This window comes from Rhynchophorus ferrugineus, unplaced genomic scaffold, assembly GCF_030347505.1.
Source record: "Rhynchophorus ferrugineus isolate W39M unplaced genomic scaffold, kcgeb_rfMv2 rfM2, whole genome shotgun sequence".
NCBI classification, from domain to species: Eukaryota; Metazoa; Arthropoda; class Insecta; order Coleoptera; family Curculionidae; genus Rhynchophorus; species Rhynchophorus ferrugineus.
Genome location: NW_027472581.1, coordinates 93,511,194 through 93,528,122, shown reverse-complemented (window position 1 = coordinate 93,528,122; position 16,929 = coordinate 93,511,194). Strand labels below are relative to the sequence as shown.

Below are 16,929 nucleotides of genomic sequence, written 5' to 3'. Positions count from 1 at the left end.
TCATATTGACAGCACCAAATGAGACATACAGGACACTTGATATTTTATTGAGGGTTGTGATTTTATTCTTCAGCACTAATCCCCAATTTTTTTCATTCTTGGATATTATATTTGTTTTGTTATTATCCTTGATTGCAATATGTCACAAAAAAAGCTTTTTTTGTTAAAAAAATCACGGCTTATCGACAAGTGGTTTATCCATGGTTTATCATTGACTTCTTTACAAGTTAAATAATTATTTTCGACTAATTTCCATCTGCCCTAAGAGTTTTTCTCATCACCTACATCTAAATTATCAGTTGTATATCGTTGATATAAAACTGTAAAATTAATATTAATACATTACAATGTGTCACAAAAAAGCTTTTTTCGATAAAAAAAAATCACGGCTTATAGACAAATGGTTTATCTGTGGTTTAACATTGAGTTCTTTACAAGTTAAATAATTATTTTCCAATGGTTTTTTATATCTTATCTGAACTACAGGGTCATTATATATTTCTCGACTAATTTCCATCTGCCCTAAGAGTTTTTCTTATCACCAACATATAAATTATCAGTTGTATATCGTTGATATAAAAGTATGCAATTAATATATTCGCCAATACTATGGTTATAAGCTTTAATACATGTTTAAAAAGCTTCGGTAAGAAATTTATTTAAATCAGACTATTATAAAGTCCCATTATTATGGTAGATTTTGGAATTACTTTCACGCAAAAATTCATGAAAATAAAAACGGATTAGAAAAGAAAAAATATTTTCCGTCAAGATCAGAGGGCCGTAACACATATGACATATATTTAAAAAATCTAAAATCAGTGAATTTAAGTACGAATTGTTTCGCGATTTAACTTATTCACCTGATTTAGTTCCCTTTGACTTATGATATCCATCGTGATTTTAAAAATTATTTAGTAATGGCTAACTTCTTTCATCAAGCCTTCCAGGAAAGAATCACCACAGTGATGGGATGTACATAAGACACCTTTAGAACGTTTTGCAACTAAGAATCAAATCTTTCGTTCCACATTCACGGACTCACTAAACATAGTAATAATTTTATTATTACAGATTGATAGACTATGGAATATTTACAACGATTTAGCTGCAATTATCATCAACCGATACGTGCCCGAACAAATTTATTACCGAGTAACATATAATTAATATTTGTTCGTGAAAAATAACAGTGAACAGATATTTCACATCGAAACTTAGGTACACACGGCGTACGAAAACCGCCAATGCGATAATTGAAAACGTTAATGTAACGATAAAAACGAAAACCTGCCCTGCCCCTACATAGTTGGGGATATAGGGGGGTGGTTTGTTAAAATCCCATTAAAATTGACGAACCATACCGTCCGAACAACCACAGTCAAACAGATAGATGGATGGTTATAACGGAGCGCGTACAACTCGTGAGGTTTAAAGATTTTTTAATTTAAAACTTGTATTAAATGACAGGACGGTAGTAGATTTATGAGGCTAATACAACTGAATACAATGGAAGATTGTACGGTTTATTACTAGTAGTTGCGCGAAAAAGTAATCAGCGTTTTTCTAAAATACATTTTGTTAGAATAAATTACTGTCATTACAATAAAATATCATTGAAATTCAGTATTATATCAATTCTTGTTTAACATAGGGTTGGACAGTATTTAAATTACTGGTAATTGTACTATATATCACTAATATACTAGTAGCACTCTGTAATAAATTTGTTCAGACACTTATCAGTTGACGATAATTTCAGCTAAATCGTTGCAAATACTCTGTAGTTTATCAGTTTGTAATATTCAAATTATTACTATGTTTAGCAAGTCAACGAAAATAGAGCGGATTAGATTTTTAGTTGCAAAAGTAGATTTATGTATATCCCGTATTTTTTCCTCCAAGGTTTGATGAAAAGAGTTTGCCAGTAAGTAATTCTTTAAGCCAGGATAGAAACTAAAAGTCAAAGTCAAAAAAAAGATTGAAAAAAAAATGTATATATATATATATATATATATATATATATATATATTATAATTCTAAAAATATTTCCGTGATTTTTAATTGTGTCCATGAACATTTGCTACCCCAGCACCTCCGCCTTGTACGAGACAATAATTACTGCAAAATTTATAATATTGTCCTAAACATTTTGTAACATTGTCCATTGTCTAAACATCTACAGTAATACTCAATCAATGCCATTTAGAATAACGATATAGGGTAGAGTGAGTTAATTTGTGTTAAGTTCATAGCGTGCAATGGCTGCAGCTACTATTATTCTTCTATTGTATTTTTGTTTGCTATTGATGATCTTGTACGCTGTAGTTCTTTATATTTCTCACTTGGCGCTGGCAGACCTCTTCGTACACTGTTTCTTATTATATTAATTGTACACTATGGTCATAAGCTTTTATATACTTTTAATAAGCTTCGGTAGCAAATTTATTTAAATCAGACTATTATAAACTCTCATTAATATGATAAATTTTGAAATTAATTTCACGCAAAAATTCATGAAAATAAAAACGGATTAGCGAAGAAAAGATATTTTCCGTCAAGATCAGAAACAGTAATTATTGTCTCGTACAATGTGGAGGTGTTGGGGTAGCAAATGTTCATGGCCACAATTAAAAATTACAGAAATATTGTTAGAATTATAGGTTATTAATATATATATATATATATATATATATATATATATATATATATATATATATATAAAGGCATTTTAAGAGAATAATCTATTAGCTTACATAAATATTTCCGACCTATTTAGTAAGCCACAGAAAAGGATTAGTTAAAAATTAACATGGACACATAAACACTTGTTAATTTCGAACATGAGATTCGTGAATAGCATGAGATTAAAAAGAGTCGAATATCATCGAAGTTCGAACCCTACATAAACAACATTCTTAACTAGGCCATCATATTCTATAAAACTTCAATGGTGCTTCATTTGAATAAAATATGAATTTTACGTATTTGTCTCTATCGAGACCACATTTAGATATATTTCCCTTTCCACAAATATTAACGCACCTGATAGTAGAAAAGGGTAATAGATTCGACCGTCTGAATCACCAGGTTAAAACTAACACTTTTACAGTCATTGAACTGGAATGCTCTGAGAAATTTATTGAAATATTGAAATTAATTGCAGCAGCGTTAGAATACAGTCAGGTACGCAATATATCGGTTGCAACCTTACATAAATTGTGAGGTATTTTGTTGTTATTTCATAACAACTAAAAGAGAGCTTCGAAAGAAGGTTTTTTTTATTTTACTTACGTACAAATTACTTACAAAGTACGTTGGTTGCCAGATAAAGTTACAACAGAGGAGAGGCAACATATTCAAGAATTCTGCAATTCATGGCTTAAAGGCAAAGTAGGAGAATCAAAAATTAAATAATATTTGGGAGTAACAAGAGCAGCAGTACTAATAAAGAATATTATTATTTTATTCTTTTAACAATTGTTTTTTATTGTTATTGATAGTCAGTAATCAATCATAGATATCAGCATATAATAAGATGTTTTAACGAATACTATACTATATTTTAACTACACGCAAGCTAATATTTTATAATGTGTATTTTTATTATAAAATCAAAGCATATATTTTGGGAGCCCTGAGAGAAAGGTCGATTATCTCAAAAAGATTTTCTAGGAGCCATATGTATAATTATTAACAAATTCCACTAAAACAATATTTTCAATTATTATGGTTTACAATTATGGAATGACCAAATCTTTATGATAAGATAAATTAACAAAATTATAATGACGTAAACATATACTCATTAGATATAATGAATACCTTTAAACTATTTAAATACATATTAATCAAAATGTTTTAACATGCTTTTCCTCTTACATGGAGATAAATAATGTAAGCTTTTTTAAATACGATAATATCATTACTGTTCTTTAAGGTAAAGAAAATACATGATTCAAATAAATGTCTCTTCTCTTGCATATTTATTAATATTCATTAAAAAACTTTTTAATTAATTCTAATATTTATTCTAGATTACAGACTTTAGGACATTAACATTAATTATACCAGCATTGGTAGAGAAATAACATTATTTTTATGTTTTACTCTCCATAACTTTTATACATTATAAAACTCTTTATTAAAAGCAATTTCAAAACATTCAGCATTTCATTGAAAGGCTAATTTCAACAAAAAAAATTGCTTGACTTTATCAGGGAGGGGGACTATTTATGAGATCAGAGAGAGGTACTTACGCATCATAGTTGTGTCTGTATCCAACAATATTATGAAATACTTTCTACAATATTAAACTGTACTTTTAAATTTCAGAAATGTGTAGATTAGGTGCTGTATTCACCAGTTATCGAACAAGAACGTATATAAATGTGACTTTAGTATAGATTAACGATATATACTAGATGACTAATGTTGTGTGTATCGGTTTATTGCTATGAAATAGTACTTTAAATTCGATAACTCAGGTATTCAGAACTAGCCTTTAACATTTAACTTAATAATGCGATACACTCTAATCATTTCCGTAATATTCTGAAATATCTGGATGTAAGAATTCGTGGAAAAAGGCTTGATTTACAGCGAAAATATATCTTTCATTCAGATATCATTTCTCACAGAGCTCAAATAAACCACATGAAGATTCAAATAGGAATTAGAACAATTTTATTAAAGTACATGTATTGTCTTGTAGTATACATCTTTAAAACTCAATGTTTTTTTTATTAATATTAATATTTTTGTCTTTAGGTCAGTGGTAGCATCATGAACACTGGCCACAGTGTCATTTTCACGGTCTACAATGACACTCACAGTCACATCAACATATCAGGCGGGCCTCTGTCGTACCGCTACCAATTTCAAGAAATCCATATCCACTATGGTCTTCATGACCAGTTTGGTAGTGAACACAGCATCAACGGCTATGCTTTTCCTGCAGAGGTAAGTGGAATTTTATTGACCATTATTTCCTGCTAAAGTTTCTTAATTACACAATAAGGCTGTTATAATTTACTGTTGATTTTAAAATGCTTTTGGTATTTCGGTATAGTGTCAAGTCTGTACAATTATACAACGATTTGATTTCATAAAAACTTGACCGCTAATTCAGAGCCAAAAACAATAAAACTAATTTCAGTGAAAGTATTGTTGCCACATTTGCAGATGCGCTCATAGCCATTGGAGAAAACAACACTGAATCAACCGAAAAGTTACAATCATACAAAGATGGACAGAATATAGCGCATCCAAATGACTGAAAACAAACGAGTGCTTATTGATTTCAGCAACGAAAAACTCAATCACAAGCCAATACTTATAAATCATCAAATATTAGTATGAAATTGCTTTTAAATGTATTGGGATGACCCTTAATGTTATACTCAGATGGAAGCTATAGATTAAGAAAATATATGAAGAACTCTGAGGATAGATTTATTAACAAATATCTCCGGATTTAGCACATGCGCACTATCCTGCATAGAAAACCATAGAAACCAACTATATTGGCTTCCTTTTCTAATGGCGGTACATTCTTTTCGTATCGATAGGCACAGTCGACCAAGTTCAAACCGCAAAAAATCAAAAAAATCTAGATTTTGTGATACATTAATAACTCTATAGTAACAATAAATAAACTGTTGTGTTATTCTTGGAGGTTTAACCTACATTGGTGATAAAATATGGAAGTACAAGGCTAAGTGCAGAATGTAAGGTTAAAGTTTTAATAGTTATAAAATCCAAACAGCATCAACTTTATTTATAGTGGAATGCCAAATTTATAACACATCATTTTCAACGACAAGAACAGAGAAGAAAATGAGTCTTGTTGTGTTGGGAGTAGTCAAGTCATTAATAAGGTTTGTCCTTCAAGAATAGTGGCAAAAATTGTAGTAACTGGTAATAATTAGATACTTATTTTAAACATAATATATTTTAGTAATGATTTAAATTTTATTTTATAACAAAGACGTAGCTAAAAGTTGTTGAGAGTGAAAGTCAGCTACAGTGTTGCTATAAAATAATTAAATTTTCTAACAAAAGTAAACCTGGATCAAACAAACAAAATATAAGACTATCAAAGATACCCTAATGATCTAACGACAAAGAAAATACAATGAATTATTATATAGAAGTATATGTAAATAGATTATTAATTTGTAAAATTAATGATATATTGACTGAGATTTCTTTCAGATGCTTTCCTATATAGTGTTAGCTTTTTAATTATATTGGCTGGGTTTGATCTAAACGATTTTAGTCTTTTTATGGTAATGTTTATTTATTCCTGTTAATTGTTCAAATATGTAATTTAATTTTAATATGGCGTTTTTATAAAAATAGAAAAGCATATAGAAATTATTTTTGTTGTTTCCTTTTATTCAATATTTTGTAAATAAAATGTGTTTTTTAAATAAAATCAAAAAAATTTCATTGTTTATACGCATGCGCCAAACTTGAATTATTTTCTGTTTCAAACAAGAACTCTGATGAAACCGAAGTTTAAAAAAATGTACCAATCATTCAGTAAATTTTCAGCGCTGTCAGTACATAATAATCTTTTACTTTATCAACAGGTGTTGAAACCAGCGTGGACTTCTAGTATTCACCTCTGAGATTACCAGCCAAAGCAATAGAAATATTAATCAAATATTCCAAAAAAAAGTAATGCGAGGTATTGTTGATACTCCATCGTAACCACAGTCTGCATAAGGGCCTGAAGGAAAAAACTGCGGATAACGTTATCAAAGACTATGCCCAAAGACTACATCAGCACATCAATTTTGAACTCTTATAATAATGGCTTAGGAACAAAATTAATGAGTATAAAACCCTTTTCCTATCTATGAGATCAGTACTTTACTTGTGTAGGTGCACAAGTTCAGTGCGTTAAAAGCAGATGTTAAGCCGAAGCTTTCTATAGAAGAATAAGAACAAATAGATTATTAGTACCAGTTAACAAAGCTGAAGAAGGTTAAAAAACTTAAACTGGTTATACAGAGAAGAAAAGATATTGAAGAATTGAAGCAATACAATTAATAAAGATTATATAAGAAGTTACAGAAACTGTCATTTGGACCCGAATTTTACGACCAATTTCATTTGATTTATTATATAAAAACCGCGCACATCTCACCGTTCTCTATTTTGCCCACATAAATCTAACACTTGATTGAATGCCAACAAGGCGTTTTATTCTATTTGGCTCCGCCATATCACTAACTATGATCCAATCAGGTTTGTTTTCAACGTTCTCGGTTTATTGATGGGATCAATCGATACGATTTTTACATCAAAACATGTTAGAATAAAAAATAAATGGACGCCCGAGATAAAAGGAAAACAATACTCTCGAGAAAAAGCATTTCGCGTCCATGGAAATTATATTTTGCGTCGCGAACGTTGTTTTCCTTTTGGTAGCAAAATACAATAAAATAACCGGTTTCCTTTTTTGTCGAAAACTTCGATCGGATCCATCACAAAAATCAGATAAATGGTTAAAAAATATATACTAATCAATAAACTTTTGTATTTTTAGAATTCCAAAAGGAAAATATTATTTTGGCGACGCAATTTCAGTTATCTATATTCGAGGCAATCGTGTAAATTTAATTTTACGGTAATTGTAGTATTTTTTCTGTTGAATAGTCGAGGGGTCCAATTTACTAGAACTTTAAATAATTTTTGTAATATTTGCTATCTGGGAAAAGAATTATGATTTGAGACAAAATATAATATCGCTTGGTATCGAATGTCTCGAGATAATATGCCAACCAGGAAAGGATATCCCATCCCAGTATCAAGCAGATCCGAGATCGTGGAATTATAGGGAATTCCTTAAACTCCGATAAGCACGTCTATAGGCATGTGCACTTTCTAGCTAGAAAAGTCGTTCGCCTCCACCTCCACCAAGAACTCGAGGGTGGAGCTTAATCGACAACGAGATACAGCATTGATAGAGAAATAATTGTTAACAGCATAAAAGAAAGAATTGTTAAAGGAGATATTGATAATAAATGTAGTGAACGAAGAATTGAATCAAAAGACCAGAAGCAGGAAAATGTTGAAGAAACAAAAGAAGTACAAAGCATCAAATCAATTAGAATTCCTGTCGTTATTCTGCAAAACCAAACTTTAGTTTTTAGTAAGTTTATTCGATATAAATCATACTTTTCCCATAACATAGCAATTCATATATTTATATATATATATATATATATATATATATATATATATATATATATATATATATATATATATGTATATATATATAGCTGAAAGCTGAAGTGTAGAAAATGTACTAATCGTTCACTAAATTTTCAGCGCTGTCAGTACATCATAATCGTTTACTTTACTAACAAGTCTTGATATCAACGAGGGCTTCTGTTATTCAACTCTGGGGTTACCAGTCAAAGCAATTGAAATATTATACAAAGATACCAAAAAACACGTACTGAGAAGTACTGTCTATATTCCATGGCACATTCGTAACCACAGTCTGCTTAATTGCCTGTAGGTAAAAACTTTGGGTAACGTTATCAAGGAGTATGGCCAAAGACTACATCAACACATCAATTTTGAACTCTTAGATTAAAAACCCTTTTCTAGAGATCAGTACTTTACTAGTGTAGGTACACATTAATTTACTATTTTTTTTATTCTTCAATTATTTATAGGGTATTAATTTACTCAAAAAACAGAGAGAAAATAAATTGTATTTAATTTACAACCTTGTTTTCTCTCCTGTATCTCAACAATTATAGTTAAGAACCCATGTGATTTCATTGAAAAATCTCATGAAAAGTGTTTCATAACTTACTAACCTTAATATCGTTAAAACTTCATTTCTTTCCCTGTTTGACAATAAATTTATTGGTTAGGAGTTAGGTATAGAAAGTACAGCGATTGGGATTAAGATTATCGTTCATAATATTTCAAGTATTTTAACACTAATGATGTTCTCAGGCTTCATGTCTTTTTCCGGCTTGTCTTTTTAATCAGAACTGCTTCAATTTTACGACTTTTTTATGAAAAGAGATCGTCATTAATTATCTAGTTTCATTTTAGTAACTCATTTAGTCGTTAGTTTTAGGTAGCTCTTTCTGCTCTTTTACATTTTCTGCTCTTTTTTCTAAATGATGTCGCTTAAAATACTAAACAAGCTAAAACAACTGGCCACTTAAATTAAACATCTCTAATTTATTCGTCTTAATTATTTACTATTTTAAGCAAATAATTATCTCTAATAGTTAACTGTACGTGTAATTAACATGATATCGCGGTAAATAACACTATAACTAACATTTGAGGTTAGGCTTCATTTGTTTTGTTTATTTTTTATGACTCCCTAACAATATTGTTCTTTTTTTAATAACAAAATGAAATTTTAAATGATATTTAATATAATCTGACTGGTTTAATCGTACAAGACTCCAATACCAACTAGACAGAAGAAAATGGATTTTCACTAAATTCACTGAACATTCATTGCTGTTTACTACTGATTATCCATATAGTAGCCTGGCAAGTGTGTTATGGTAAACAAACATTTCGAAAAATTCTTTTATACATGTGCAGGTAAATTATAAACCAAATTTTCTCGCTGAAGTTAAGTAAAGTTAAAAAAAGACAGAGATCAGTTTAAGAATTTATAGGAGAACTTGATATGTTAGAGCATGTCTATACACAGATTTTGTAAAATACTTGATAAAATGTTATAGTTGGACATGTTTATAAGTCCAGCTTCAGTTGAAGCTTTAGTTTGCCATCAATACAACTATTATTTGTCTTAACAAATACAGGACATTTAATTTCAAATAATATCAAAAAAGTTTAACATAAAAGGATACAACAAGCAACTATAAAACTGACATAATAAGTAATAGAAAAATAAATATAAAACAAATAATTAGATCAGTTTATATAATGAAATATGGGATGAACTTAGTTTTTGGATTTATGGCAATGGATTTACAGCTGAAAACTGTATATTTTCACCAAAATAAAATATAAAATTATGTCCTAATTTATTCGATATTTCATATATTCTCCATCATCTTACCTCATATACCCAGAAAACTAATCAAAAACCCTGATATATTATTATTAATATTATACAGATTGTATTAGCTCCATTCATGTGTTTTGACAAAATGTGAAGTATTAATGTAAATATATGTTAAACCTCTTAACCTAACTATTGAGTTCAATGGTTATTATATTGATCTATACAAAAATAACTGTTTTCCATTCAGCATTTACTATTTGTATTGTTTGTTTTGAAGAAATCTGCTTCCGAAGTCTTTTAAACTCGTTGGGCAACTCAAGGACCAAGACCTATTGGAACTAAAAATGATCACAATACATGCAACCACATATTATTAAACTTATACTTTAACTGTCTTGTACAGTTTACAACAACATTTCAAACGTTCTATCATGATGTATTTGTATGCTTTGCAAATAGACTATAAATATCTGTAGATGATTATGTCGTCTAGTGCAAATCCTTCAAAATTAATTCACAATTCTATTATGACCCAGTCCTTATTGTAGAAAAGTGGTTATTTGAAATTAGCTTCAAATATCCCAGTCAAAATTAACATGACATCAATTTTAGCTATTATTATTTATGACAACTACAAAACCAACCACTAAATTAAAAGTAACGGCCACAATTATCCAAATAAAACATTGTTGCCTTGTTTGATTTGTTTGCATCGTCATTTGTTTTTTTAATTCGCGGTGACGCTAATAGGTGGTGTACATTAGAAACATTGAATAACGTTTCGAATTTAAACTAAACCGAAGTTGTGATCAAATAATACCGTCGGATCTATCCATCAGCTGCTCCCAAATTAGCTAAATTGATTTACAAGCGACGTTCGATCGAGGTACGATGGGTTTGTGGCCAAGCCAATTGACAGCATCGACTGGGCATGACGTAGCAAAAGACAACTCATGAAACTGTGTTAAATTCATTTGTCGTGTCGCTGCCTACGCCTCGCTGAATCTTTCATTACCCACGCTCCGAGCAGACAGGTAAACAATGCAGGTATAATTTTTAGAGCTGTTGTATAGTGTAGGAAAGTATTTATCCGAGATTACTGGAAAATATATTATTAGATAAAACATATTTTTTAATTCCTAACAGGTTGATTGAAAAGTCCCGGCCTACTAAGGTAAAACACATTTTTTGCCAAAATTAGTTTTTGTTTGGTGATACGTTGATTATAGCGAAACTACAAATTTTCGATATGATTTTTGTAATACGATTTGTCCTTTGCTTCAAAACTGGCCTCGGTTTCGACGATCAACTCTTCATTCGACGAAAATTCCTTCCCAGCGAGAATTCTTTTGAGATCTGAGGACAGACAATATTCGCTGGGCGCCAGATTTGGAGAACATGATGGATGAGAAGGAAATTCAAAACCCAATTCATGGATTTTTTTGTCATTGTTTTCACTGACTTGTGACACGATCTATTGTCCTGGTAGAGCAGCAATTTCTTTTTCTTCAAATTCGGTCGTTTCTCGGTGATTTCGTCCTTCAATTAGTCCAATAACGTTATGTAATAGTCGCTGCTGATGGTCCTTCCTTTTTTAAGGTAGTCAATAAAAATTATTCCATGCGTATCCCAAAAGAGCTGGTTCATCTCGTGCAGTCCACTCGGATGATTGTCGATTGGAGTTCGAAGTGAAATGATGGAGTCATATTTCATCCATTATCACATATCGATGCAAAAACTCGGGTTTATTACGCTTAAAATACTGCTCGGAATCATCAACTCGTCGTTGTTTTGATCAAAAGTGAGCTCGCGCTTCACTCACTTTGCACAGAGCTTTCTCATACGCATATATTCGTGAATGATATGATGTACAGGTTCAGTTGATATCTTTAGAGTGTCTGCTATTTCATTCAATTTCAATTTACGGTCATTCAAAATCATTTTGTGGATTTTTTAATGTTTTCGTCGGTAACAAACTCTTTTAGGCGCCCACTGCGTTCACCTTCATCGGTGCTCATTTAACCACGTCCAAATTTAGCACACCAATCCTTGATGGTTAATTTTCCTGTGCCAGTATCTCGGCATTAAGCCGAGTTTTTGCTTCAACTGAATTTTTTTCCTTCAATAAGAAATATTTTATCAACACGCGAAATTCCTTTTTATCCATTGTTTTGAAAATAACAAAAGTTGCTTTACTCAAAATGCCATAATTGACAAACTAATAATTCGACAGCTGTCAAATTTATAAACGCATATTTTGAGAGTTAGGGCTAACTAAAAACATATGGATTTAATTCTAGTAGTGCCATCTATGTTTCAGGCCGGGGACCTTTCAATTAACCTGTTATTAAAAGTCGTAAAAATAAGTTATTTTAACTTTTCTATTAGATGATCGTGTAGTAATTTGATCAGCGATATCTAATGGTGAATGCGCTAAGTATGAATGTAAAAAAATATAACTCAAATATTCGGCGATTTTAACAATTCTCTCTATCAAACAACAATTTTCTGTTTAATATTATTGAATTATTCCGTATATATAAGCACTAATAATGGAGCGCTCAAAATAGCATTTTCGTCATACATTATTTCTGTAGTTTCATCTCAAAAAGTGAAGTAACTGCTGGACGGCTTGGTTGGCATAATGCCCAAGGCGACATGGCCTCCTACTGTTACGATAGACGGGAGTTCGAATCCTGCTGGGACATGGATGTACTATATGTTTGTGATTGTAATTGTAAATGTATTTATAGGCTACAGTGGAAAATCCAACAAGGAAAAGCCATCTCAGTCAAGCTGTTAACCAGGCTGGGCAAGACCGTATTTTTTCTGGGATAGTCTCTAAATTGGTCACTGGCCAGTCTGTAGGCTTAATGCCGAGGACCGTGGTTAGGAGTCCATGTTAAACAGTAGGTCCAGACCAGAAAAACTCTCGTTGGTAAAAAGAAGACTTTAAAATATACCAATAAAACAGCTGGCGTAGCCTATCAGGCACATTTAGAATATAACGATAATGCTGCTTGTTTTGATTTAGACATTTTGAACACACTGAAAAATGTTTAATTCATACTTCAACAACATGATGTATACTGAAATTTGAGGCCTATTAGTGAGACTTAAACATGAAATTGGCTACAAATATATCCGATACGATATTTAAACTAACATCATGTGTTGTATATACCTTAAAACTAGTTTATAAACCTGGTAGTTCCGCGGAAAACGTCACTGAAGATTTAAGTTGAAACAATATGCACATTTTTTAAACATATATAGAATTATCGATTTCAACACAATAAAGTAGAGAACTTGCTGTAGCGGCCGTATCCAGAGCATTCTCCTGCGCTTTTCTGTGACTAATTCTTGCTTGCCGGGTGCTAGCGTCAGTTTTATTTTGGCTATAAGTATGCGGTTCTGACCCTCTTGTTGGATATACTTGTGGTCAAATTCAAAATGTGTATAAAAAGCTACAAAGCTAAAATATCTTAGTTAAAAGTAACAGCAGCGTCGCTAACATTAGCAAAGGTCACTTGGAAATAGGTCGTAATCGTGTTGAAAAATGAAAAAATGTTCGTAGCTGAAGCCCGCTGCCAAATACACAAGTGTTTAGCCTCAAACTAAGTGTTTTTGGACCCTTTTTTCTCTGCTCTATAAGATCTATTAACTTTAACATTGTGTAAACAAATTGATTAAGATCTCGTGGCTCCAGAAGCAACTAAACCATTTGAAACTGGTTGTTTTTAGAAAATGAGGGCTAGAGTTTGTTTAAAATATATCTAAGTCGCGAATGGCTAACACGACAAGTGAGGCGGAACTTCTAAAGAGTCCATCTCTAAGAATTTCACTCTAATTGAATTAAAATTATAGGAAATATTCTGGACATGTTATAATTTTAAATATTTTAAAAAAATATATAAACCTAATATCTTCAGAATGATTATTTACATTTCAATAATAAAGAACAGTTAAGAGACGACTAAAATAGTTAGAAGGTAATGTGCCACAAGGCTTATCGGACGAAGATTCGGTTGAATCGTTCAAACCCTTCAACTATTTTCTCAAATTTATGTAGTATAGATTGGCTGATACACATTCTCCAAATGCTGAATAAGTTCGAAAATTGATTTATGACAGACTGGGTGTTATGACTGTGTGTCATCATTTTCGCTATCTTTTCTGTCAGTAGAAACCAAAAGATCAAAAGAAACTCTAACCATTTCTTTTCTTGCTACTCGCCTCCTTCTCTTTCGATTTCCTTTATGCATCATTGTTTTAATTGAAATAGGCTGCACATCTGCTGATACTATAAATGAGGATGAAGAGTTTTCTGACTAAGATAATAGAGTAGATGTAAGTAGTATTGTAATATCTATGGAGCTCGAAGGTAATAGGAAGTCATTTGCCAAAAATTGTTGTAATTTTTCCATCGATTGAAGAAGCAATATTTGATGAGTCAACGAAAATGTTTCCATTTGTTAATTTTTAATGTGGCTTCTTGGCTATTATCTCCGACAGCAAAATCGCAGTATCTTCAGGAAATATAGTCGCCGGGATATTTCCCATTTGTGATATATCCCATGCGGAAGATGGTTAAGGACTGGGTCCAATACACTTCTTTGTGGTACAATAGCTTTAGCTTTTTTATTGTAGAATAGGCTTCTTCTTGTCTGACTCTACACATTCTGGCTGTAATGTAAGATTTCAATAGTTCAGTCAGTTGTTTCGGTAACATTTTATGTAACTCATAATAAGATAATGTGATGATAAATAATATTTAATATAAATAATGACACGGTTATCATATTCTATCAAATTGTGAGCCAAATGTATTTAAATTTACACGTGATTTCACAACCGTTGACTGAAATTATGCTTAAGCATAGACAAAACTCACAGATTCATAGAATCTAAACCACTATAGGCAATTTAAAGCCAGGGCCAGCGAAAATATTAAGGGCGACAGTCGGCGCCTCCCGTTTCTCCCCATCCGTAGCCCGCCGTCGCATTCCCTCCCCTGCCCGGCCTACCGCGCCGCCAGCTCATCGGGCCGACACTCGATCGCTCTGCCTTTTGGAGAATGCAAGTTAAACCCTTAATGTGAGTTATGAGTGAGGCTCGCGGCCTTAATTGATATTTGTGGTCTTACGTCCGCAATTGGAATCTTGCAGATAACCGTGCCGTTTAATTAATGCGAACAGAATGCGAGCTGCACCGTGGCGGAGGTCGAGGACGGGTAGGGCTAGCGGCGAAGCGGAGGTGTGGGAGAGAGGAACGGCGCCAGTTTACGCGGGCGAGCTTTTAATTTCGACCACAACCGCCGCCGCACCGATGTATTGTCCAGCAGCACCCAATATGAGGAAAATAAACGTGATCGTTGATGAAAATCGAGCAACCAAATAACACCAAGTAATCGTTCGAAGTACAGTCTAGCCAATAAAAGAGCCAATTCATGTCATCAAGATGTATGACGTCAGTGTTAATTTTGACTATGACATAACAAAATACTAATACAAATAAAAATCTGTAATTAAACAAAAATAATTTTATCAAATATAATTTATTTTAGCTTTATAGTTTGTAGGTTGGGATTGTTTTATTAAATTTATATTTAACTATATGTTATAAGTTATGTTATAGTTCTAGGCATATTTTGCATGTAGTGGTAATCCCTAGAGACCTAATCCACCTAATTAACAATTGTCTATTCAAGACAAGTATTTATTTATGCCGCAAATTTCTTTATATCTATATTTTCTTTGTGCCGCGAATTTCTTTATACCAAACAACAAAACCTATGAGTACCACTGCATACATTGAATGACCAATCGGTCAAGATCATCGAACCTAATAGTTGGATTAAGTTTTATAATTAAGTCAAGAGCTGTTTTTATTGATAACTAGCGACCCGCCCCGGCTTCGCACGAGTGCAATGCTGATACTAAATTAAATACACTACAGAAAAAATATGAACGTTGTATATAAAAACATAGCGGCCCGCTCCGACTTTGCACGGGCATAAAATATATATGCCTATGTCACTCAATGAAAACATGATTAAAATCGATCCAGTATTTTTGGTTCATTCATTACTGCCCTTGGCCTGCACGCATTAAATTTGGAGTAAAACAATTCCTCTTCCCCTATACTTACTATGAAGATTTCCTGCTATCTTTGGAATATACAAATTCATGCAATTTTTATTACATTACACATTTTTAAACGCAAATTTTAAATTTGTAATGTATCCGAAAATATTTGTTTAATTTACATGCTGTAAGGAACCATATTGATCTATAATAATTGCACACTGTATTTAAGGTACTTAATTCGATAAGGATTAATGCCGTATTGCTTAAAATAGCTTCGTAAATAAGCCATTTTCTCACGTAAAAAGTAAACAATAAAAATGGTTAATGTGGGTTATCCCTAAAAGATAAACATATACCATCGCGGACTTTTTTGTAGACCTTTTTATGGTGTACAATACTGTAGTACATTAATTTGATCCAACTCGTAGGGTTAGGCAGCGTTTTTGCTAATTGCTAAATAAGCCTAAAAAATATGTTAATTTACGACATCACGTTAGAAACCTCTAAAATTAGCAATGTTGCCTTAGTATATTATGCATGTTTTATACATATAAACCTTCCTCTTGAATCACTCTATCTATTGAAAAAAACCGCATCAAAATCCGTTGCGTAGTTTTAAAGATTTAAGCGCACATAGGGATATAGGGACAGAAAAGGCGACTTTGTTTTATACTATGTAGTGATTCGCATTTTAACCAATAGATATTGCTGATCAAGTATCAATTCGAGCCTTTAATAATATGATGATTGATTATAATGAGACAAATTATCCTGTGACCTTACCACCTCTGCGATCTTACAGCTTCAGCTGCG

At 31.8% G+C, this 16,929-nt stretch overlaps 1 protein-coding gene across 1 annotated transcript in view; it reads left to right on the top strand.

Moving 5' to 3' along the window:
- CARPB (Carbonic anhydrase-related protein B) overlaps positions 1-16,929 on the top strand; it is a 395,701-nt gene that overhangs the window by 299,398 nt on the left and 79,374 nt on the right. Inside the window, exon 4 of the mRNA XM_076397060.1 lies at positions 4,771-4,962. Within this exon, the coding sequence (XP_076253175.1) occupies positions 4,771-4,962 (192 nt within the window). The remainder of the gene's footprint in view (positions 1-4,770; positions 4,963-16,929) is intronic.